This window comes from Lissotriton helveticus, chromosome 2_1, assembly GCF_964261635.1.
Source record: "Lissotriton helveticus chromosome 2_1, aLisHel1.1, whole genome shotgun sequence".
NCBI classification, from domain to species: Eukaryota; Metazoa; Chordata; class Amphibia; order Caudata; family Salamandridae; genus Lissotriton; species Lissotriton helveticus.
The window spans coordinates 923762397-923788690 of NC_136059.1; the positions used below are offsets into that span (position 1 = coordinate 923762397).

A 26294-nucleotide genomic window follows, 5' to 3' on the forward strand; every position below is an offset into this window, starting at 1 on the left:
CGTGGGTTCGGTGTCAGCGGTGGGTTGGAGACAGAGCCTGATCGTATGGCCGGGCCCTACTGCTATCACGACTAAGCATGGCATAATGCCTTGGGCAGGAGGAGTTGGTCGTTTGTGAAGAGTTGGGTACTGCCCAGTTTCAGATATGATGAAAAAATAAACTAGGAGTGAGCGTAACCTGCGAATTTGTTGTAGTGGAATTATTATGAATTACTGCAAAATTCTGCTAGGTTCCAACTATTTACATGAGAAGATAATTTGGCATTTAGTGCTATTTTTTAATGCATACATGCCACCTCGCATTTTGGATGTGAGGTAGCATTTTGCACTATGAAATAGTACTAAATGCAACAGAATATGAGTAGCAGCGTGAATCTTAGTACTACTTTCTTAGCGCAAAATCCATCCTTTCATCCAAAGTGGATGTGAGAATGTATTTTGTGCGAATAAAATAAGACTAAATACAAAACCGCAAAAGCAGCAGCACAGGTGTTGCACATCAGGTGCCTAGTTGGCAGAGATACGCACCCTGTCCAAGTAGGGACCACAATTCTACTCAGGGTAAGTCACAACACAACCTAAATTATCCTGTGCTCACCCTCTGGTAGCTTAGTACAGCACAGGCAAGCTTAATTTAGAAGGCAATGTCTAAAGAATTTTTGCACTAACTTATGCAATAACACAGTTAAAACACCACTAAAAGACTCCACACCAGGTTAGAAAAAGAGATTATGATTTTATGAATAAAATAAGATCAAAACAACAAAAATCATAAGTAGATCCTGAGATATGCAGCTTTAAAGATTTAGGTGAAAATTCCATATAAAAGTGCAAAGCATCAACTGTTGTTATCTGGTTCCTCCAGACTGGGATAACGTCACAAGTTCAGGCCGACCACAGTGGAACATGGGCCGGCTACATGGGCCCACTTGGGCCCACTGAATACAGTACCTTAAATCCTAGGGTGCGGTCTGCATGGCATTGTTTTGAGAGGCTTCACATTGTCCGGCAGTCAGTTTCAAAAAGCTGTGCAGCGAGGCTTTGTGGGGCTTAGTGTCTCTGTGCATCGGTGCCTGGGGATTTGTGGTGCTATGTGTCGCTGTGCATCAGTCCCAGAGATTTGTGTGGTGAGGCTTTGCCTGGCTCTGATGGGTTTTTGCAGGGCTTCGCGCCATCTGGCGTCAATTCCAGTGAGGCCGGTAGCTGTGTAGCGAGGCTTTACGGTGCTTCGAGGAATACAGAAAGAGGATCATCTTAGGCCCCTTCCAAGTATCCAGGACAAGGGTAGCACCCCTTAGCAGGGCAGACTTACAGCTTGCAGAGTCCAGATGCACGTGGTTCAAGTATTTTATATTACTGTGACTTGGAAACAAGAGGCAAGCCAACATGCCATTGGAGCCACTCTGGGTTCAAGTGATGCAAGTCTAGTCTTTCTCGCCTAGGCAGGGGAACAGCAGGCAGCTCAGCAAGACAAATTCAAAGCAAGGCAAAGTTCCAGCAAAGTGGCAGTCCTTTCAGCAGCACAGCAGTTGTACTCCCTGGCAGAGTAGTCACAGGTCCAAAAGTGTACTGTTTAGATAGGGTCAGAAACCCAGTACATATACCCAAATGTGCCTATGAAGTGGGAGAGACTTTAGAGAGTGACTTTGGAGTCCATATGTATCACTTTAAAGAAAGTCCTGTCTTCCAGGCTATCTGTAGTGGGTAATCAATCCTGTGTATGCGGTCTGGCCACTACCTATTTAAATGTGAGTATTGCACCCTTCTCTGTTCCTGGTCAGGAAGGACCATCAAAATGCAGATGTATGTAGATGGTACTCAGCTACACCTAGCCTTCCTGTGTTTGTGGCTGGCTGGAGGGAATGCGCAAAGTAGAGCTGTCACCCAGCCCAGACGTGTACTGGAGACAGTCTGTAATGCACACAGAACAGTAAGAGCAGAGAAATGTCCACTTTCTAAAAGTGCCATTTCCAAAACAGTAATGTTAAATCCAGCTTTACTGGTACATAGGATTTATCATTACTATTCCAGATATATGAAACATGACACAGCTACTGCTTTCTAATCAGGAATTACAGCTTAAAGGTATTTTAATAATCTGTTGTTAAGGATTTCGACCTATTTCCCTGTGGTGTTCTGTTGTACAACTGCTAATTGGGTATGAGCCAATGTTACCATGTTTTAAGTAAAGAGCATATGCACTTTAGCACTGGTTAGCAGTGGTAAAGAGTGCAGAGTCTTAAAGCTAGCAAAAATTATTACAGAGAGAAATTAAGGGAGGCAGGCAAGATGTTGGGGGAAGACCACCATAAAACTGTCAGATATTCATGCAAGCTAAATTATGCTTATTTTCCCCAAAAATTCCTTTGAACTACCTGAGCAGGTGTAATCACATACTTATTAGTAATTCCGCATCAAAGAGTGATGTGAAATAACTGAAATTATTCTGATTACTGTGGCATTGTTAAAATTACTTCTAGCCATAAAATAAAACAAATATTAACTGAAAAACACAAACGTTAAGGTGACATTATGAGACACGCACTTACACTAAACCTCAGAAAGCACTGAAATATGCCAGTTATAGTTTAGTCAATTAACTCTTACTTACACCCTCATTGTGAACTGCTTATGACCTGACATATTACACTCATGACATGTTAAATTACATTACTTGTGACATCACTCATTAGATTTAGAGAACAATAGTGTTCAAATTGCCAATGAGTACCCCAGTCCTGAAGGTAATATGTAAAGTCATAAGCAGTGCATGATGGGTGTGTATAGTGATAGCTAACTATAAATTGCACCCCCCACAATTATCTGCTTATAATCACACATATTGCATCACTGATGGAATTTTAAATTACAACTGATTACACAATTTATGACATCTCAAATTGTCAGTTGCAAACCAGTCAAGCAGGGTTATGTGAGCTCTTTCACTCCTACCTTTCACTCAATACCTTCTCAGTCTCTAGGACTTCTTGCTCTCAGGACTGCAGTCCTCCTATTTTGGAGGCAGGTGTCTCCTAATCCAAGAATCCATGTGGTGCTGTGAAATGTGTCATCATGAAAATAACTTAACCAGCTTCCTTTGGATCAAGGAATCCTATTGCCTAAGCCTGGTGACTGACAACTGGATATCTTGCGATGTACTGACTTTTCAACAGAAGAGTGCAGCACTATCCGGTCTTATCAGATTCAACAACATATTTTGGGGACTGACACTATCATCATCAAAGCAACTACTGCTGAAGTAATTGAACTGCAAGTGAACTTTCATTGTAGCTGCCTTTACTATGTCAGCAAAGTGTTCTGAGAGTGAGACCAAGTACATTACTGTTCCTTGTAACAATACGACCCCTTCTGCTATGTAAAATATTTTGATTGGAACCCAATTTAAAAGTACACATTTTACCAATGGGAAAGAGAAATGCTGAGTGAATGTTCCTGGATTAACACATGTAACTAAGGGTTAACCAGAGATCCCTGCAGTTGGTACATACATTGATGTAGAGTCAGACCAAGTTGAAGTGGTTTGGAGAGATGACACTGAATCATAGATGTTTTTTGCAGATAGGCTTGCAGAATTTGTCTTTTGGCAGCAACATGCATAGTTCTGTATTCAAAGGCATGTTAAAAGAAAGAGATAGCTACTACACATATTTGCAGATTCTTCTATTTAGGATAAAATATATTATTTCATTTTCTTGTTTAACGCAACAATTCTGCATTGCTATTTAATAGAGGTCATGTTGCAGGATCACAGTAGGCTCTTTATTTATACCAACTGGGTCTCAGTGGCTGTCAGCTCAGGTAAGAGCAGTGGGGCAGGCGGGTTGGGGGAAGTTGATGTTGGGCTAGGCAATATTAGAAAGGATAGGCAATATTAAATAAAATAATAAATAAAACCACTTGCCTTGTGCTCGCCCCATCGCCAAGTAGATGTTTTTTTATTTATTTAATTTTACCTATCCGTCATCTGTCGACTTCCCCCCACTATGCCCTGCCCTACCACTCTTACCTGTGCCAGCTGCCACTGTTGGGTCTCCTCTCTGTCTAGAGTGAAGTTATGGTATGCTATAGCTTAAACAAAGTGGAGTAACATTGTAAATTACCTGGGATGAACAAAATATATAGGGAACATGTGATGATAGTTGTCCTTCCATGAAGATTTCATGAATAAAGTACTTAGTGGGTCAATTACAGTTTACAGACATGGTACTTTGCCAAAAACATTGAGTAGTACCCACTATGCCAAACTGATGGCCCATCTGCTTTATTTGGAGTTTCATTGGCTGTCATGTTTTCATTTGTGGTGCTCATCCAGACTCCGCTGGCTGTAAATTTAGACCGATAGCCGAAGGACATTGGGCTGCCAGTATAAGGACCGCAGACAGTCCACCCTATTTAGGACAGACATTCTGATGTTCTTTTTTTCCTGTTCGCTACTGCCAGGAAAATCTGGGGGTACTAGATATAAAATATAAATAAAAATGTATTCCTACACACCAGAAGAAAACTCCAAGCATGCCAGAGCATTTTTTATTATGTTGTTTCATAACAAACTTCCACTTTAGGAGTATGTGAAAGCAAATAAATGTTTGTTGGGTGGTCAAATGAATTATGGTGGCCACGCAGAAAACATTCGGTGCCATCATTTCTCTGCCAGCCAGGTGGAGATCTATAAATATGACAGGTTGTAGTCTATCAACCTCTAAGTAACCTCCTGTTTCAACTTATTTTAAGGGCTTGCCTAGCGATAGCTTCGTTTTCTATCTAGTCTCATGTAATAAAAAGCTGTCTAAATAAACAATATATACATACATAGAGAGGTTCTCGGTCAGCCCCTTTCATTCATTGGTCTCTAATAATTACAATTCATATTTTACTTCTACCACCAGCTCACAAAGTGTGGGGTAATGGGATTTCCTAATGTAGACACTGAATTTACTGCACTGTGAGAAGCAGCATTTTACCTGATCACATGTGTACATCTACTTAAATAGAAGTGCACTTCCATGCGGGGGGAAACAGCCTTTACAATAAGGTTTTTAACTTGGGTCTTTACCACGCATTTTTTAGCACGCACATGTTTACAATCTACATGCCTTTACAATGCATGCCTTTACCACGCATTTAAAGTACGTTAGGAGCTGTGGGGGGGGGGGTCTCCCTCCACAAATACATAGCTTTTAAATGTAAAAATAATGTGCAGTAATAGCATGTATTGTAAAAGCATATGCGTGATAAAAACATATGTGTAAAAAATATGTGGTACCGTCGTACAACCATGCCAGGGCTAGGGGTCCAATACTTTACTTTGCCAGAGCTTTTTTTTCTACACTTTTTTATCTTTTTCTTCAAGTTACACTAATTCATGTCTAATAGTGCCGTTTGTGCCAATAAGAATCACATTTTCCTGTGACATGCAAGAAATTGTTAGCAGTTAAGTTTGCTGTTAATGTGATGTAGATATCTGAACCTTAAGATTTTTATGTGGTTTATGTGGTTTCATTTTCATGTAACTGATATACAAATATTACTTGTATATTTGTTGCAGCAATATAACTGCTTTTCTTTGACAATTTCCATATTTTTCTTAACTATGAGCAAAATGTTGTGTAATAAAAAGTAATACAGTCTGGAGTGATTCGAGCTCTGGAACGCAACGTGTTGCACAGTAAATCTTCCAGAGCCATTGACTGCCAAAGTCCAAAATATATATGTTTTTATACCAGATATTTCCTACCCCTCAGTTGTATCTATAGAGGAGCCATTTCTGCATAGAAAAATGTAAGGACATTCGTGGCGCATACTCACACGATGTCACAAACAGAGCCAGTGGAAATGTTATGTATACCATCTTGAAAAGGCAATTTGTTATGGAAGAGTTAATTGTAATTGTAATTGATTTTTATATAGCGCTAATCACCGGCGGGTCTCTAGGCGCTTTAGCGGGGATAGCCAGAGGTCGTGGGCAGATGTAAAGCCCCACAGTATAGTGAGTTAGACAGTATCCAGTACCTCCCTAAACAGGACTGTTTTCAGTTGTTTCCTAAATGGAAGAAGGGCCGGTTTTTACGCAGGTTGTCCGGCAGCTGGTTCCAGAGTTGTGGGAGCATTACGGAAAAAGCTCTACCCCCTATAGATGCAATATTGCATCTAGGAATGGCCATGTGAAAAGCCTCAGAGGACCGCAGTATGCGTCCTGTTACATAATTCTTCAAGCGTTCCTTAATATAGGTCGGGGCTTTGCCATAGATTGCTTTATGGGCAATGCAAAGGCCTATAAACTTTACTCTCTGCTTGATGGGGAGCCAGTGGAGTTTGCGCAGCAGAGGGGAGGCCTGGGCCCGTCTAGGTAACCTAAAGATCAGCCTAGCTGCATCGTTAAGTACTACTTGAAGTTTATTGGTGAGCTTTTGTGGCAGGCCTATATACAATGAATTTCCGTAGTCCAGTCTGGAGACAATTGTGGCTGACACAATCATTTGCAGTGAGGCAGTTGAAAGGAGGGGGGCGAGTTTCCGTAACTGTCTTAGAAGCCCTATGCAGGTGCCTACCACAGAAGTGACTTGGTTAGCCATGGAAAGCTCTTGGTCCAATTTAATGCTTAGGATTTTCACAGCTGTGGCTGGGGTGAGGATGGCACCCACTCCTGGGGCCAGAAAAGATCGCTCCACGAGTTTCCTTTTGTAGGGATGACAAGGACTTCTGTTTTCTCAGGGTTCATTTTTAATGAGTTTGCAGTCATCCAGTTTACAGTGAATCTGAGAAAGTTTTGTGCCTCTACCTGGGCATGGGTGGAGTTGTCAATCCGGAAAATGAGCTGGGTGTTGTCTGCATAATTGAAGACACAACAGTCCATGTGGGTAAGGGCTGTCACCAGGGGCTGTAGGTAATGTTAAATAGGAGCGGGGAAAGTGCAGAGCCCTGGAGGATGCCACAGGTTAGGTCGCCCCTGTCCGATACTCGTTCCCCCAATTGAATCCTCTGGGACCGCCCTGTTAGGAAGGATCTAGCCACCGGTGTGCCGACCCCTGAATACCTAAGGCTGTTAAACGATCCAGTAACCGGGTATGGTTGACCGTGTCGAAAGCCGCTGATAGATCTATTAAAATCAGGGCGCTTGGTTGTTTTTTATCAGCCATGGTTCTGAGGTCGTCTAAGACAGACAGCATCACCAGTTCAGTGCTATGGTGTGCTCTAAAGTGCGCTTGTTGTATTTGAAGTAGTTAGTGTTCCTCCAGAAAAAGTTAGAGAGATTTAAGAACATGTTGCTCTACCACTTTCGCCAAGAAAGGGATCTGGGAGATGGGCCTATAGTTCTTGAGACTGGCCGCATCCGCTCCCGGTTTTTTTAGGAGGGGGATTACTCTGGCTTCCTTCTAATTGGAGGGTAGGTGGCCGGTCACCAGGGAGTTATTCAACAGTGAGTGAAACTGGTTCACGAGGCCAGGAACGGCCATTCGGAAAATCCTCGGGGGCAGGGGGCAGCAGGGGAACCTGATTTGATACGATTCATTAGTTGTGTCTGTGATGTGGGATCCAATAAAGGGGAAGCAGTGAGTTGGTTGCCAGAGGGTGGGGAGACCTGGTGTTGAACTATACAATTTTGGTTAGTAGGGGTATTATCGACCTCAAGGATGATATCCCTGACTTTTTGCAGGAAGTAGGACTAAAAGGTATTACAGTCTATAGAAGCCTCTTTGGTTTTCACTTCGGATTTTTGGCTGAGCTCTTTCAATATTTTGGAGGTCTCTTTCTGCTTATTAGGAGCTATGAAGATTCTCGCCTCATAGTATTCGGCCATCCTGTCAATAATGGATTTTTTATATAAGGTAAGTCAGGATTTATATGTTGCCAGTTGTTCTGGTTCATAGGCTTTCCGCCATTGCCTCTCGTGAGGCTTTGCTTTTGTACCCTCAGAGTCTCATTAAACCAGGGAGTCCCCTTCCCTTTGTTTCTCACTCTGATTCTTCTCTCCGGGGCTACTTTGTCTATGACTCGGTGTAAGATGTTAGTCAGGGCTACGTTCTCCTTGTCTAAGTTTCCTGATTTGAACGTGGGTGTCTGAGGGGACCTAAGCAGGGTCTCTGCTAGGTTGTCGACCTCAGTTTTCTTCTAGTTGCGTACCATACTACACTCTGGGGTGATTGTAGTAGTTGGCAGTCCATTGGGACCCAGCAGCTTAAAAGCATGTGGTCCAACCAAGCGTAGGGGCTGATGTCTATTAGGTTGGCCAATGGACGCGAGGTTCAGATGAGATCGATAGTGTGCCCTTTCAGATGGGTGGGGGCATCTGCTAGTTGGTGGAGCTCCATTGCACACATTCCTGTCTCAAACTGGGTAGCTGGCAACTCTTTCTGGACAGTGCCTCAGTGGTAATTAAAATCACCCGTTACAAAGAGTCGTTTGTACTGAGAGCAGAGGTCAGTGACAATTTCAATAAATAGTTTGTTAAAGTTAGGAGTTGGCCGTGGGAGGCGATATGCGACCAACATTAACAGGCAGGATGCTTTGAATGGGATTTTAACCCCTAATATGTCAGCCTGGTCGATACTCTCTGCTACTATTTTAGTGGCCTTTATCAGTTTATTAAAAATTATAGCTACTCCCCCACCCCGGGCAGTTTCTTGTCTGTTTTGCCAGAAAGCATTGAGGTTCCCTGAAAGGGCGGCGATGATGTCTGGGATTGAGCTATCACCTAACCAGGTTTCAGTGAGAGCTAAGATGTCTAGCTCTCCATCCTGGAGGAGTGGGAAAACTTCCAGGTGGTGCTTCTGTAAAGATCGAGTATTTAGGACTGCCACTTTCAGGCCAGGTGGATTGCTAGGCGTAGTTCTGATGTTGGGGGAAGGGTCTGGAATTTTAGAGTGGTTACACCTCAACAGGTTTTCAGCTCTCAACTTGTCTACCACTCTTGCTCTGAGGACGTTACTGCCTACAGCAAGAGTGTGCAGGTCTGCCTTGGTATAAGTCCGGATTTAACCAGGGGTTCTGGCCCCAGGCCCCGGTCAGCCGCAGACGGGCGCAGACAGGCTTGCCTTTGGCACGCCATCGGCACGCCCCCACTGCGCATGTCCGCTGCACGTTGAGGCAGGCATCAGCTTTTTATGGGGAAGGTGAGCAGCTAGATTGCTGACCTCCGCCGTGTTGAGCTGGAAGTATGCTAATGGCACTCCCTGTGTGTGTCCGTTCCCTCCACACAAACGGTTGACCGGGGAACAAGCAAGTCAGCAACGTGGCAGGTAAGCAAGTGAGGTTATGGTTAATCAAGGGCAGATTTCAGCTCCAAAATGTCTTAGCCTGCACCCGTCACCTAGTATTGTGCATGTTCCCTCATAACTTCCAATCTGTTAGTGTGTCATGCAGTGATGAAAATATTTGGATTTGTGATATCACAGTGAGTTAAAAGTTGCTGCTAATATCTGGTAATGTGAAGATCTCAAGTTTGAACCCAATCTTGGCCAGCTCAGAATCCCACCACCCTCGGTTATTAAACTGAGTGTTAGATCGGGTAATAACAACATGTGTTATTTACTGTGATTATAAACCGCAGGACCATTTTATTATTTTTACAACTTTTAGAATTACATTTTATAAATTAATAACAGCGTCAGATGTGATATTTTCAGATATGGTCGTATATTATGGTAATATTCTATTCCAATATTTTGTAGAACCAAATTGATAGCTAAATATTAGGTATCTCTGCAGGACGGGTAGATACTAATATACGTGTTATGAATAGGAGGAAAAACTGCTCCAAATTAATTGTACTGCAGTCCAATGGAAAAGTACAAGGTAGAACTACTTTGTGTTATATTTCTGTCACACATGTACATGGCCGCCACATTACCCAGGTCCATGCGTGATGTGCTGCTCAAGTCCGCATTTTTTTACTTGCATTCCAGGACTTGTAGTCCTGTTTTATAATGTGATAAACCAGACTACCACTCCCAGAATTCAAGGGAAAAACTTGGACGGGAGCAGCACATCCCTCATGGTCTTGAGAAACTTGACACAGCTGCAGGTAATAAGATAATGGCGTTCCCCAGAGTCCTCCTGTGGGTCTAACAAGAAGTTACTTCCAACATATATTAATAGAGTCTGCACTTGTAGAATAAACGCTAAAAGAGGGGTCACATGGGAAGGGGAGAAAACTGTTGAGTAATGGGATATATTTCTTTAGACTAGAGACTCCAATTAAGTGAACCATCTTTAATTTCAAGTCTCCCACATGCACATCACATCAAAGATAAAGTTTGCATGTATTGATTGCATCATTCATAAAACTCAACCTTCATTGTTTAGATGCCAACTACAAGCAGTTTTATGTCTGTTGAAGACCAATTCATTACAAATATATAGAGTTGGCCTTGAGTCAGCCCATTGTTCCTGATTGGATTACTTTGTTGTGTGTCTCACTTCCCTGCTCTTTATTCAAAGAATTGTCTTCCTATTTTTGTATATGTCCTGCTTACAAGCAGTACCAACTAACAGTGTTTTAATTGATTAATATATTCTTACACTGCGTATGTCAGAAGCATGTGAGTGGCTATTTCTCATGCTTCTGGGTCAGCCCCTTTCATCCATTGGTCTGTTTAAAGGAAGTTCACATTTTTCTTTTACCACCAGTCCATCCAGTGTGGGGCATTGGAATTGCCCACTTTAGCCACTGAATCTCCTGCACTGTGAGGAACAGCACTTTGCCTGATCACATGTACACTCTGCTGCCCTCTCCAGCCTCCTCTTTTTCAACCACCCCTTCCTACCTCCCACCCAACGTCAGCTTGTCATCCCAGCTCATTGGTGCTTTAAGCACTGCCAGACCTCTTCCAACAGACAACATTCTAAAATAGGTTTTTAAACCATCCCAAGATGACAGCCTACCAATGTAAAGTAGGCATCTTCCGGAATCTGTTATAAGCTACCAAACATGATTAAAAGAATGTCCACTGTAAACATCTGCATCCATGGTGGCCATCTTTAAACAGTATTTTTTAAATATAACTAAATCCATCAAATATGACCACTAGAGACGTGATGACATCCATGTGTGGCTTCCATTGAAGAGTGTTAGAAATGCTTTTAAAGATGACTGCTATGAAAGCATGTTTGCTCATCTGTAAATGCATTTTGTAATTTTTCAACAAATGCTCTTCACAAATGGTCTCAGTGAATGGACACAGCAACTATGGACATTTCATAGCAAATAGGTTTCACGGCTGAGACCTATTGGCTTTGCCAATGCTTTTCTATATCGAAACCTACGATTTAAATACATCTATTTGTTCCCAGTTGTTCCCAGTAAAACACATTTGCTTTATTTTGTACAGTGTTTAATATGCTTAGTAGTATGCTCACTTGGAATGCATGCTCTCATACCCTTTGGAGCATATTATTGCTTTGTGGCCACGAAAAGTTTTGTTAAAAAAAATAGCAAAGGATTATTCAAATCGATGAACTGTATTTCAGGTGCCACTGCTTCCAGACAGAAGGGGTTTCTGGGCTGTATCCGCTCTCTGCAATTGAATGGGGTTGCTCTTGACCTGGAGGAGCGAGCCAAGATTACCCCCGGCGTTGAAGCAGGCTGCCCCGGACACTGCAGCAGTTATGGAAGCCTGTGCCACAATGGAGGAACTTGTGTAGAGAAGCACACTGGATTCTCTTGTGACTGCACGTCATCTTCTTATTCTGGGCCGTTCTGCAAAAAGGGTAGGTAGTGCATTGAAGAAAAAAACGTTGACGTGTCTTAATTTGCCTCCGGTCAGACTTGCTCTGTACAATACCTCTACAGCTTTGAAGAAAATCAACAGCGAAACTAATGCCACCTCTGCATATTCGCAGGTAAATTTAGAACAGACGTTTCTTTGATGTATTTTTAAATGAAACATACTGAATGTACTGACTTGACAAGCATGTTGAAACAAATTGACTTTAACCTAATGGGACTCATTTCCTTTCCAAAAATTGACAGCTCTCTCTGTGCAATCGTTTATACTGGTTTTGCAAGGATTAAGTGGACTGATTATAACTTGCAGCTGCATAAAACGAAACCTAGCATTAGAAGTACTCTGTGGATTTACCCGATTCATTGCTGTTGATGCCTTCAGCACTTGACTTGCCTGTTGAGCAGTTGGGTATTGCCACATGGGCAGCTTGAATGGGCCCAGACTGTGAGCCTGTTTTTTACCCTAGTTAGTATGGCCCAGTGCACCCGTTTTGGCAACATCTGACATCACGAACAAACCAGCTCCGAGACTGTCAAACTAACACTAGTATCAATGCAAAGTGCAAACTGCGAATTGAATATCAGCTCAGGCACCACTATGGTGCATTGTGGACCCACCACCAAGACAAGTACAACCAACAGTGATCAGTCTCAATCTTTCTTCACTGCCTGTAGTGACAGTGCAGCGCTTACTTGTTTCAGCTGTGCCCTGCAGCACGTGAAGTCAATTATGGAGGTGGGGCCGAAATACAAAATGGTGTCAGGGGCACTTACGTTTAAAATGCTATACAGCTACCAAAATGTTATGACCTGACACAATGGTGCTTTGAGCAGAGCACATCATCTAGAGGCTAGGGCCAAACCCTCAGCTGGTGTGAGATTTAGACTGGTACGAGTGAGAGCTCAACCGTCAAATGTGTGAGTGACCCTTACTCAATATGAGTGAGATTTGAAGTTCCTGCAAATAAATACGTTGAGAATATTACAGCTTACATGGCATAAACATCCATCCACTGTACAACACTCAAAAATGCCCTGAGTTTTAGAGGGAGTGGGATTCTAACCTGCTACCAGGTGATGGGCCTGCCCACTTGGGCACCCACATGGTTTCGGGTTAAGTGCTCATGACTGTTTGGCCGGCCCCAGAAGGCTGACCAAACTGTCATGCGCACTTCGTGGAGTGCAAACCCACTCATCACTCTGCTGTGGCCTCACAGAGCCCAGCCCTGTCCTGGTTTCAAGTCCCGCATAGAAATATAAAATGATAATAACATCCTGTTTTTCTCATTTTCTTATTCTTTTTTGCACTGATGAAATAGCAGTGGGGCGAGGCTCCTCTGTATTAACGGAAGAGCCTCCACTGCCTTTCTCCAACAAGAGAAGCTTGTTTAGCCGCTGCAGCTTATATCTTTGGCACATTGTGAAATGCAGCAGAGACATTCAATTAGTGAATGAAATAGCTCTAAACTTCATAGGGTCTGCCACTGGGGAGTATCCAGGATCTGCCATATACCAATGCCACCCCACTGTGCTGTGAACGAAACTATAAGAGAAGGGGAGGCAGCAAGACACGGCCGCAGAAAGGTTGATGTTAACCCAGCACCTCCGATCCAACCCTCATAGACCATCCTGAAGATCTGTCATGAAGTTATGAGCTGCCACGATTTGCCAACGAGTGTCTTTTTTTTGTTTTGTTTTTTAACATGATACCTTTTTATTTGGTGCATGGGCTCATACCGATACTGGGTGCTTTGACCGTTAAACATTTCATATATTTACTCATTTGGGACACAGCGATTGCCTATTTGTATACATTCTACACATTAGAATGGCCTCTTCTTATCCACTGAAAATTCAGAAAACTGCTCTTTCAAAAATGCTGTTCGACTTAATTTGAATTTAAAAAATGTAGGGGCATATTATCAAGAACTGTGTTAAAAATTATCTCTGGTTCATCGGCAGAAAACTGCCGCAAAAACGGCGATAATGTGCTTGATAATATGCCCTAGAGAATTCCAATAAAAGTCCATTTTCTGGTGTGAACATGGGCTTGTATTGGAATTCTCAAGGGCATATTATCAAGCCCATTATCGCCGTTTTAGCTGCAGTTTTCTGCCGCTAAACCTCGATAATTTTAACGCTGTTCTTGATAATATGCCCCAAAGTGCCCATAACATAGTGTCTGTTGGTGTGCTAGGTACATTCTAGCAGTACGGCAATAAACTCAGGATAGAGAGATTACAGAAACTAATCCCTCTCTACCGATCTGGACATTTAAAGTTGTATTTTGAACAGGGTCGGATTGGTAAGGCGGGCACTCAGGCAATGGCAGAGGGGCCGGTATCCGAGTTCCAGCAGTGGGGCGCTTTTTTGAGAGCCTGGGGCTGATTTGGACAGTCTCTGTGCTGTTCAGATGCTGCCAGCTGCCCAGTGGGGGCCTGAGTGGCCTTTCCAGAGGCAGAAGGCCTCTATTGCCTCCCTTTTACCAATGGGACAGAGGTGTCACTCCACTTCTCTCGCTGGGCCAGCCCATTAGTGTATGCAGATTGAGTGGGGGTAGGGGGCCTGAGCTGAAGTGGCCTCAGATGTATTCAAAACTTCCTGAAGCAGTATTTTTACGGAAAGGCAACCCGCAAATGTGGGCTAATTTGTTTTGCGTGCCCGCCCGGGCCTATTTTTTAACCCAATCCAACCCTGATTTTGAAGGATGTTTCCACCCACCTGGGACGTTTCCGAGTGGAGCTCTGGCGGACATGAAAGCACTTGATAGAAAGGTGTCTGTCTTTACGGTCTGCCCCAACTTGATTGTGGGAAATGAGTCATTTCAGAAAACCCACACACTGGTAGATCTGAAAAATAGCGTTGCCACTTGGACGGTCCCATATGTGGAGCAGAACAAATAATGTCTGACTCTTTGAGGTGTACCACCTGCCTGAACCGGCACTGTCATTTTAAAATGTGTCATCGTGCCACCTACGATAGGAGCACGGAGCACGATGGGAGCAACACAAACGCACCGCACATGATAGCTCAGTGAGTTAAGCACTTGCTACTGACATGTTTGTATCTCGACTTAACAATTCTGCCATATGTCCTTGGGGGGTTGATACATTGTGTACCATAAACTTAGTTAATTGTAATATTTGTTATTTCCAATTTTTAAAACTTGCAAACATAATACATTGTTTGTCCCAGAGTTGTATAGATATAAGCAGGCGAGTTGAGCTGCCAGTCCTGGAATCTCCTCGGAATCACAGACTTTACCGCACAATGCATAATGGATGATACTCGTTTTAAAAATGAAAATTGAAGGCATTCTTGCATTGATTTCCATTGAAGTGAACCTTGCACGATCATTGCAAATCACAGAACCCATTAACATCACATGCGCTGGAAATGTGTTCTAATGTGTTAATACTCTGAGGCATTCAATGAAAAAAACACCATTTTCTTTAGGCAAATCTACTCCTAAGTAACATCTTTATTAATGGCTGAAAGTATACTTCCGCATTGCTATTCTTTTCCAATCTAAAGTGTGCTTCAAGTCATATTGCTTTTCGATTGTTGCTTCTAGATTGATGTTTTGAGCGAGACTGAACCAATGAACTGCATTAACACGCATTTACAAAGCCACTTAGGCTGAGTTTTAAAGTGCGAATGCATAAAATTACAGGATTGTAAACCACATTTATAAAATAAAAAGTGCCAGGGCCCTAAGTGGTATTCGCAAGCCAGCAACCGGCGCTGCGAATACCAAGGTTGCGCAGTCTTGACGCCACCTTGTGCCTCTTTCTTCCACCACCAGACACTCCATACTCTTTTAGCTCACTCTTGTAGGTTCACTTTCATCCATGCATTCTTCCTATGTCTTCTTGTGTCATTGTTTCTTTTCCTCTTTTTACCCCTTTTGTGTTGTTGTTTGATTTTACTGAGGGAGGCAGTCTGATGAGGAACGATAAGTACTGGCTCCTAAAAATGAGTGCTAATGGCCTCGCATTGCACACAGAATTCATCAGTGCCAAACAGGGGCTATCTGCAGACTCTGGCCTCTGATAAAACCCTCCTTCCAACCACCTCATGGATGGACAACCCTTGCTACACTTGACTGGACTGACCCTACATCAAATCATTTTGCAGCAGACAGCCCTGACTGCACACAGCCTTATGCATGTATAAATGGATGGATGTGTCATTTCTTTAATATGAATCTAGCCATAACGCAGTGGAATGCTGTACAGGGTCAAAGGAAAACATACATTTAATGACAGGAGTGGAACTTCGTTTGTGGGTGGTTAATGCATTGTGATGTAGTATTCTTTCAAGAGCTGCAACTTCAACTCACTCCTAAATTGGAGCAGCGTTGGGGACGGTCCTTATTGAGACGGCTCATGAATGACCTTCCTCCATCCTGCTTGGGGAGGACAACCCCTGTCACTCAGGGCTTTTGTCCATATTTAGTGGGGCTTGACCACAGAGCTTTATTTCCAGCCATGCCCTGCATCCTACCTACCGGGGGTGGAGAGCATGGACAGTGCCCAACAGCTTTACACGGATGCAGCGCTGCACAGCTCGGTTGCCCACAACACCTGAAATCCGTCAAAGTCCTGTATCCAGCCTGCCGATTGCCAACAACCCCAATTGCACATTTGCCTTTATTGCTACAACTTAAGCTTTAATACTTTTTTGGATTTGCAGTTCCTCAGATAGAACTATGAATCAGAAGCAACTTCATAGTTGAGTACCACAAAACCGGGGCAGGCTTCATTGGCTCATGTGTTTTTAAAGCATGCCCCTTCATGGTACCCGGCAAACATAGCACTGGGATAATACCCAGCTGCCACTAACAGGAGATATAAACGAAGCTTCTCAACTCCTCAAGCACGCAACCAAAGGAGGGTTTCCTCAATCTCAGGGATCACCAAGGGTATCACTGAGGAGCTCCAGATGTATGGTTTGAGGAGTCCCTGAAGATCAAGGGGCCCACAAACTATGTCATTGAAACACTAGAACATCGTGACTACAGGGAAAAGGCTGGGGAGAGAACACCTGCTCACAGTGTCTAGGACTTTCCTTCTTACGCCTACCATTAGCCACCATGCTCTCCACTACCCTCGGTCTGTGAGCAGTAGTCAGTCCAACCTGCGGATTGGCATGCACATTGGAACACCCCTTTACCAGTATATACTAGGCATTATAGTAAAAAAGGATCACATACAATGGACTTTCATATTGCCAAGTCCACTGTAGAAAAATCGTAAGGCAGATCAAAAATTCATGCTAAGCAGCGTGTTACAGCTTTTACAAGTCATGCCATTCAAGGGCTTCTGTCTCTTCAGTGTCTATCACGCCACATTGTTCACTTCATATCTGTACACTTTAATGCAGTAGTAACTGTGAATGAACCCACTGGTTGTTGTAAACAATTAAAATACAAACATTTTCCGTCGCTGATGAGATCTCCCTTGCAGTTCTGTGAATGTTCCTCCTTTGATAATGAAAACTGTTTCAAACGGAATTGGATAATTCCCTAATACCATAAGCTCCAGTTTTGTCAGGACATTCCTATCGAGGCATCCCCCAAGTGCGAGGTCCATCCCCTCGACTCCTTGATTGCCCAAATTAAAGGCTGTACACATGGTCCATAGGAATCTTCATGGTAAGAAATAAAATAAGGAACACTTCTCCAGGCAATAAAATGCCTTTCACCGAATCATTATTTTGCACTTCCTTTCTAGGAGCACTTTTGATTTTTCAGCCTAATCGAAAGAAACTGCTTAAGGAGACAGTCCCAAATCCTATAGCCGTCTCATTAAGATCGTCGGTTTGCCAACTGTGCAAAAACACATCATGCTCACGTTAAATCGTAAACTTTTCTGTTAGTGACGTAACTACTTTGCGTATTTTGCAAACCGTTGTCATTGAACCTAAATCTCACCCCTCCGTTGTTGCTATTTATTAAAGATGTGCTCCTTTTGTTTATGGTGACAGCGAATGCCCCATATCTGGGAAGCTCTATATCGGCACTGTGCTTGAGGTACTCTTTGCAACTGATACAGTAACTTCGCATTAGTAATCCGAAGATGTAGTCATAACACAGGCTTCAGTAATACCAGGGTGTAAAATTAGGTCAACATTGCAAGTTTATTCCTTCAAGAATCTAGAATTGCGGACGGAATCAGTGTCCGCCTTGATTTTATGAGGTTTTTCTGCTTTCCTGCTCGTTGGCAGAACACATATGGGAAAATATCCGAGAGTGCATAACTAGTGCACATCCCGGAACCCCTATTGCCTATCGCTCCTGTACTCACTGAATCAGGATTTCAGAGCAGAAATTCTTGGATGAGGGTTGTGTATATGCTATAATCTATATGTACTTAAGCACTTGCACAAATGTTAGTGCGCGTTCCCGGTTTTTTTCAGATGTTTTTGCAATCCATATGTATATATTTATGTGACTGAATTGTTTATGAAAGAATTTGTTTTCGAATATTTACTTCAAATGTAAGATTATGGGTCAAATGTATCAAAAAGGTACACACAGACAAGATTGATATTCGATTGATTCCTTTGCCAATCATAACATTGAAGGTAAATAATAATAATATTTTTTTCATTTTCTGACATTCTCCGGTGTTTACTCTAGATGTTAACAGGGCCCGGTTAGCGTTGTTGGGAGGCCCCTGCTCCTCGGATTCCCCCACTACCACCAGACAAAAGTGCCCCTCTCTCACATACATTTCATTTGTTTTAAAGTGCTGATAAATGCCAGCTTTACTAATCCACTCAGCTATCCACATAAAATGCAGATCTGTTCTTTGCGTAAGGCATATTAACCCTCTGCACTACTTCATGGCGAGTCAAAACTGCCACTAGACAAAACTCAGATCTCTCTCTCTCCAGCAGAAACATTAATCACGAGAGTGAGCTTGACATTAATATTGCTGTCTGAAGCTCAAGTAACTCTGCAGAAGGTGCTTTTAAATTGTGAGTTATTGCTAAACACAGCGCCCCTCTGAGGCCAGTGCCCTGTGCAGCTGCGCCAGTCGCACTGCCCTAAAGCCCCTTAAAGCCGGCCCTGGATGTATATGGACAATAATCCTGCCCATGTACAATGAATCTGATGTTAGCGTTATTGGAGTTCACATCTTTTTAGAGCTGAGCCATTTATGATGATTATCAAGCATTGGAGGCATAGTAATACCATATGGTTCGGTCTTGCCTTCCCCTTCTGAGTTTTGTGCCTTTGAATGGCCCGTGGTGAACCACAAAATGATCTCCTCTCCCAGGATGGGATGTGGGCCTGCACACTCCCACATCTCATAGATTTTCACAGACCTTGGGCTTAGTGTGACCCCCGTGCAGGGTGAGCGTCATTCTCAGTACTTGAAATGGAAAAATAAAAGTGCGCGTACTCTGTACCAGAGTACCTGCTTGTTTCTGAGAGGTGCCGGTACTCTCTAATGGATGTATGTCGTTACAACGCATGCTTTTTCCATGCATGCCTTTACAACGCAGGTTTTACAACGCAAGTCGTTACAACGACTTGCGTTGGGGGCGCTGGATAGTGAATAGTTTAATTGACTATTCCAACTCCAGTCCCCGTGGATAGTAGGGAAGGTGTTGGATAGTAAATTAAACTATTACCTATCCTACAGCGCCCCTCAGCGCAATTTGTTGTAACGAATTGCGTTGTAAAAGTTGCGTGGTAAAGGTAGTGCGTGGTAAAAGTTGCGTTGTAAACGCTGTTTACCCTCTCTAATTGAAAGTATTACGTTTTTTGTGAGAAGTGCAGGTACTCTCCCTCTGAAAATAAAAAACTGCTGGTACTCAGTACCGGACAGTACCGGCCCATTTAAAGCACTGGTCACTCTGAATACCAAGGGATGAACGGCCCCTAGTCGCATGTCTGGGAACGGGGGTAATGCAATAATAGAACTTGCTTTTGAGGTGCATAACTCAGACTGTTGCGGTTCATACTGCACAAATGTCAATTTTTTTTTACAGAAAGTAATTTGTGCAACGAAAAAAGTTGCAGAGTGAGTGAAGTAAATGTGCAAAAGTTGCAATCCCAAGTTAGGCCCAGACTCTCATTTGTGCAAGAATCAGGATTCCAGCAGGAAACAAAATGTGGCTCTGAAAGGTAGATTAGCTCTTCTTTGAGCAGTGCATTGGGCGAGACCGCCCATCATGTGTTAGTAACACTCTCATTTGAAATGGGTGAGGCCGCCCATCATGTGTTAGTAACACTCTCATTTGATTTTATGTGTACGTTAAGTAGATTTCAATGCCTAACTATTGTTGAAAAAGTGAATTTTTTTTGTGATTGACATAACAAAACGTTTATTTTCAGAGATTTCTGCATTCTTTGGCGTCGGAGCCTCAGTTACCTACAATTTCCAAGAAAACGACCCGTCAAGTAAAAATTCCACTTCCCATGCCTCCTCGTTTTATGCAGATGTGATAAGTCGGGAAACAATCGCGTTTAACTTCCGGACAACCCAGACCCCAAGCTTACTGCTATTTGTCACGTCTTACTACAAGGAATATCTATCTGTCATCATCGCCAAAAATGGTATGTATTATTGGACATAATAAAGTACTGTCGTAAAATAATGCAGGTATTAACTACAGATTGTTAAAAATGATGACTGAAAATGATATTTGCTGTTATACCTGTGTACATTAAAGAATTCAAGCGTCAGTTGTAAGCACTTAGCACAGATACCTGTGGGAAGAAACTCAAAACAACAGTAGCAACGAGAGGAGGTGGGTTAGTGCTTTTCTGTAAACAGAGAGGTAGCTGGATATGAAATGGGCCACTTACAATACTTCACTTTATTGATCAAGAATGTAAATGTATGTCCTAAATAAAGATATATCGTGGCACACAACTGTTTAATATATGTAAACAGTAGTTCAGTAAATTTGTTTCTTCCCTTGGAGGCAGGAGCGTCGCTTAGTCAGTGAGATTCAAGGGATGTGAATCTCAAAGTTCCCAAATAAAAAAGCAGTAGGCCCCAGGATGAATGGGTGAGAAGACCAATGATCAAGATGGACTGTTCATGTGAGGAATAGTTCAGAACTGATTTGCATTCGGTGTGCCTTTAGGGATGATTTAAAATTTGGCGGACAAGTACTCAAATGCAACATTGACTCAAGGCCTCTAAAGATCCGCCTGCTTGATTTTGAGTAGTGTGGACCCCAAGCTTTACATCAACAGAGTTAAATTTACTCTGTCGGTGTAAAATGTCTGCAGACAATTTGATAGAGTAGGTCACGCCTGAAGCAAACTGTTTGACTATCTGCCCCATTTAGAGTGGATCGTTGGATGATTTTTTCTTTACTGTCCGTCAATGCCAAGCATAAAAAATGACCCCACACTATGAGTGAGTTTGATGGGGCCGTTCGTCAAACTTTTCCTACATTCTCATGGCAGCAGTTCCAGACAATATACAGAAATGTCTGTTGGGCAGATGAATCTCTAAGTATGGCAGGCATAATAACGGCAGGGTGGCAGATGCATAGCCCTTCGCTGCCCTGTTTTGCTTTAACTCCATCTGCCAAAACCTAATTTAGGCCATCGGTCTTGAGTGGCACAGTAGGTGAAAAGCAGTGGTTTGGAATGATACCACGAGGCATTGCCAGTGGATAGACCATTTGCTGCATTTGGCCCATCACTTTTTAGGTGTTTGATTGTCACATGTTTGTGAATCCTAAAAAGTAGTAAAATTAGTTCTTCTATGGCTGCAGATTACTACATTTTTGTTTAACTGGTCACTCTATCGATTTAAGTCCTGATATAAGTTATAAACAAGATAAAACCTATTAGTGAAACCAGGATGATGGAGATACCCAACTCAGATATAGAAGATCCAAGCCAGGACCCCCAACAACCAAGCCAAGAATGGATTTATCTGGAGGGGTGGGTGTTACACCACAAACAACCCCTCCGAAGCTACTCCTGTGTTAGGTAGGGAGGCTGAGTGGAAAGACTGGTGGGAGAATACAAGCTTAAAATGAGTAAGCAAGCAATAAAGCCTAAACCACTTTGTGTTTGTTTTCTGATTGGGGCCCTGGTGGACATGAATGGCAGAGTAATTGTGCCAATATCCATCACACCTTAGTGGAGAAAAATAGCGCTGGTATACGGACGAATTCTGGAGCCTGTGAGGCAGGCGTTTTCCATGTTATGATCCAAATAAACGTTTCACTTCTCTAGGAGGTAAAAAGGTGTTTCTCTTTCCCAGTCTATTCGCCTTGTTTGTATCCCTGCCATTCACCTTTTAAGCCATAATTGTTATTGTTTGACTACTTGATAGTGGGCTTTTGCACAATATTAAGATCATAGGGATGTCAGTGCGAATGCTTCCTGTTGCAGGCCAGACGACACCACTGCCACTCTCCTGCATGCCACCCTCAGCTTAGTCTCTCAGGGTTGTTACAACAGCTACACGAGGTCTATCACATTGCACCTATCAATGTTGGAAGATTTGGAAACATATTAGTGGCTAGGTGTTCACCTTGAACTTGTCAGTGTTGACCAGTTTGATTGTGGGGAACGATCACTAATTTTAGAGGCTGCTTGTATGCACACATATCACTGTGTGTGTATCATTTGGCTGTTTGTCTTTAGGGTGCTTTAAAAGCAGCAGCACTTATTTTTATTGTGCTAAAATCCGGAAAGAACAAGTGTTTTGAGATGGTAATCTATTCAAAATAATTTTCCTAGTAGCTATGAGCTTAAATGTACGTTGGTTTTACTGAAAAAAAACTTACGATTCCAAAGGCTTTAAGCCCCATTGTCTAAATGAAATTCTCTGATTTTGCATTGGTGCCCTATCTCCCTTTCCAATTGAAACACTTAGGGGCCCATTAGGATGTAGGGCGTATCATCACCGCCCGCATGGCGGTGGCGATCCGCCCTACAGCCTAGCCCGCCTGCCACCCATTTCCCCCGCCATATTAGTATTAGATGCCTACCACGTTGTGCATGCACATGCACAACGTGTATTTTTGGCATTGCGCGGGCGGTGCTGAAAGCACCAACCGCCACAATGTTAAAAATGCAGGATTTGCCCGCCAGTGTGGCGGGTGCATCCTAATGTCACTCACGGGACCCCCACACATATAGCAGGCGGTCCCTTTTACCATGAGGATTGCGGGCGGACAAAGTCCGCCCGCCATCCTAATGATGCCCTTAGTATGGTTCTGGAACTGTCTGTAATATTACATTTTATTTTTCAAAAGAAAACATTTTATGTTATATTTGTATAATATGTATCTTGTACTTAATAAGCCGTTTTAATTCAGACGATGCTGAGTGCCCTATGTTAAAAATAAAACAAAACATGTTTAGAAGCCCAAATTCTAACTTGCTTTAAACGTAAAATAGCAAGCTGCACAGCAAAATAATTGAACAACAATTGTCATTTCAACTGGCCAGAGCTCACGCTAAAAAAAGGGTTTGCAAGAGCATGATAGCATGCATAAAATGTAGGACAGTGTGCATTGGTTTGTCTCCGTGCAAGTCTCTGGAACCTAATAAAATGTCAGAAACGTGTCACTTTCAGCAAAATCTTATCTAATGAACAGGTGGCACTATCGTCTCCCTGAGGAAGCACAAGGCATCTTTGAGGAAGAGATACCATTCATGAACACAATACTGAGCTCATTATTCTCTCAAAATCCAACTTCCAGTTTCCAGGACTGAAAGCGAGGTTAAGCTTTGCAAAAATGTGCAAATGTATAACCTTGAATAGCATAGCTTCTGGTCCTACTAGAACCACACAATTTAGTAGGCAAATTTGAGGTTAATGGATACTTCGAACCAATAGGTAACATCATCCATTATTGTTTATAAACTATATTACTTCACTATTTGTCATGCATATATTAAATAATAATACTGGATTATACAGGAATATATTATTCTGTTTTCACAAATCCCTCTCTTTGTAAAAAAAGGAAACGTTCCTTACAAGTCAATAAAAAAGAGCCCCCTCACTTCCTTTTTTACATATTCTTTGTCCCTATCCCCTTCATCCTTTGGGACTACAAGAATAAAAATATCAGCAGTACTTTTATTTTTGCGAGAACATTAGATGATTTGTCTTATTGTATGCATATACTAACCCCAAATAAAACAATTGCAATAATTGATTCAAATATTTTCATTCTCCATGGTCAAAAGATTTCCCCATGCCACATCCAGATGCCACTATGGCTTAGATGAATTCCACTCTGTACCTCAGGTACCTTTTCATATTTTCCTAGATATTATGTATGCTAAGAGAAATACTGAAAAGATGGGCACAACATTAAGTACTGTCAGAAATTGGGTTGTAGTTTGACAGGGGTGTGAGCCCTGGCCGAGCAACAACCACAATCCTGGTCAGAGTGAGGCACAAGCCAACCCTAAATTAACCAGTGCTCAACCCCCTGGTTTCTTGACACTGAGCAGTCAGGCATAATTTAAAGGCAATATGTAAAATTTTTGTGCAGCACTTCAAATAGTAAAACAGTAAAAACACAACACAAAAAAGGATCCCACACCATGTTAGAAAAATAGAACGGCATTTAATAGATGAAACTAGATCAAAATAGCAAAAATCCAATCAGTAGAACCAAAGATATGAATTTTTAAAGAATTTTGTCAAAATTGTGACAAAAAACACAAAGTCCCAACACAAGCTACCTGGTCACTTGGGACCTGGCGAAAGTCACACTTTAAGGCCCACCCTGGTGGAATGCAGGTCGGATACAGTCAGCAGGTTAGGCCAGCTGAAATTCACCTTCTCAATTTCATGCCAAGAGTCTTGTTCACATTGAACGAAGGCAGCAAGGAGCAGTGAGAGCGTCGTGGGAGGCTGTCAGTGAAATGCAAAGAGCGCAGTGGTGTTGTGGGTGGGCATTGCTTGAGCCGTACGTTGTTGGACGCCGCAAGTGGTTAATGCTGCTGTGGGAAGAGTCTGGCTGATTGTCCTTTGGATTGATTTGCGGTGCGAGTGGCAAGGTACCGGTGCAAACAGGCCAGTCTGTGGTTGCGAAGAGCCCAAAAATTTGATTTGAGCACTTGTGAGCCACACCAAGGGTCCAGGACTTGAGGGACACCATGACTTGAGGGACACCACTTAAGGGTCAAGAACTCACTGCAGCTGGGTCCCAGGGATGGTGCAGGATGTTAGGGAGCCTTTTATGTCCCTGAGGCTCAGATCAAAAGGCAAGCAGACTAGCCCTTGTAGTTAAACTGGGGTCCTGGGTTCAAGATGAAGCAGCAGGGCCAGTTCTTCCCCCGGCAGTAGGGCAGCAGGTCAGCACAGAAGGGCAGCAGTTCCATCAGTCAGCAGTCCAACAGAGTGGCATTTATTTCAGCAGCACACCAGTCCTCCTTCCTGGAAGAGGATCCACAGGCCCAGAAATGTACTGAAGAGTTGTTGTCTAAGGTCCAGTATTTATACACTTCGCCACCAGAGTTTAGACACAGCGATATGCAAATCAGTCTTGACCCTGTGCGTCATGGGAACAGTCCAGTCCGAACTGCCATGCTAAGCCATGTCTTCCCTGGACCGAAAACAAGCATCCTGGGACCATCCATCATTGCCTTTTGTTTGCTTTGTTCGCCCTAAGTTGGCGGGATATGCCCAGATGTGAGTCCCTTGCTCACTTTGCCTCTGGATTCAAGATAGCCTGGTTGATGAGGGCAGTTCGCCTTAAACCGGTCCCAGGATACTTGTTTCAGGCAAAACAGAATGCAGAAAAATGAGCAGAAACGGCAAAATAGAGGCAGGAAAATGAGCAGAATAGGCAAAACAGAGTAGAAGAGGGCAAAACAGCAAGGCTACAGTGTAATCTTTCTCTGGTACACATGAATATAAATCCAGTCACTGGGCTGGAAAGAGTGACAGGCCTCAGCCGGACACTCATGTGAGGCTGCTTGCATCTAGAACAGAAACTGTAAAAACATGGTATTAGCTTTCTGCAATATTGTAAGACTGCATCTTGACAGTGGAAACTAGAGGATTTGAGTGGGGGGCCCCATGGATCGGCTACAGTTATTTTGATCATGCTCAATTTTGATTTCTGGGAAGGAAATGCTCTCATGGACCATAATGCCAATGTTAGGACACCAAGTCCTTTTAATTGTGTCTCTGAGGATATCATTGCGAAGTTGTGCTGAAGGATACCATTTTTACTTTTCCTGTGGACTCTACTCCTAGGTCCTTGAAACTGCATCATTACTGCCGACAAGAAATGTGCCCCGCATACACTACTGATTCAGTTCAGTACTTTGAAACAAGTGATACAATCTCTTAGTAATTGCTTAGCTGCTGTGACGGCATCTAAAGGGACACAGAGGAAATATGAGTAATTTGCATAATTAAGCATCTGATAAAGTCCATAAGGATGTGCTCAAAAGGGTCCAAGGGTGAGGTTGAGAAGCAGGAGTAGAATTAAATCCCTTTTGTGACTGGCAAGTGGCACAGGATTTATAATTATGCTAAGATAAGGAAAATAAGAATGGCACATACAAATGGGTTGCTGCCACATGTAT

General features: G+C 42.9%; 1 protein-coding gene across 1 annotated transcript in view; it reads left to right on the forward strand.

Annotated features, from left to right (window-relative positions):
* CNTNAP4 (contactin associated protein family member 4) overlaps positions 1-26294 on the forward strand; it is a 1902933-nt gene that overhangs the window by 1802615 nt on the left and 74024 nt on the right. Inside the window, exons 18-19 of the mRNA XM_078675664.1 lie at positions 11488-11727; positions 20094-20315. Coding sequence (XP_078531790.1) covers positions 11488-11727; positions 20094-20315 — 462 coding nt within the window. The remainder of the gene's footprint in view (positions 1-11487; positions 11728-20093; positions 20316-26294) is intronic.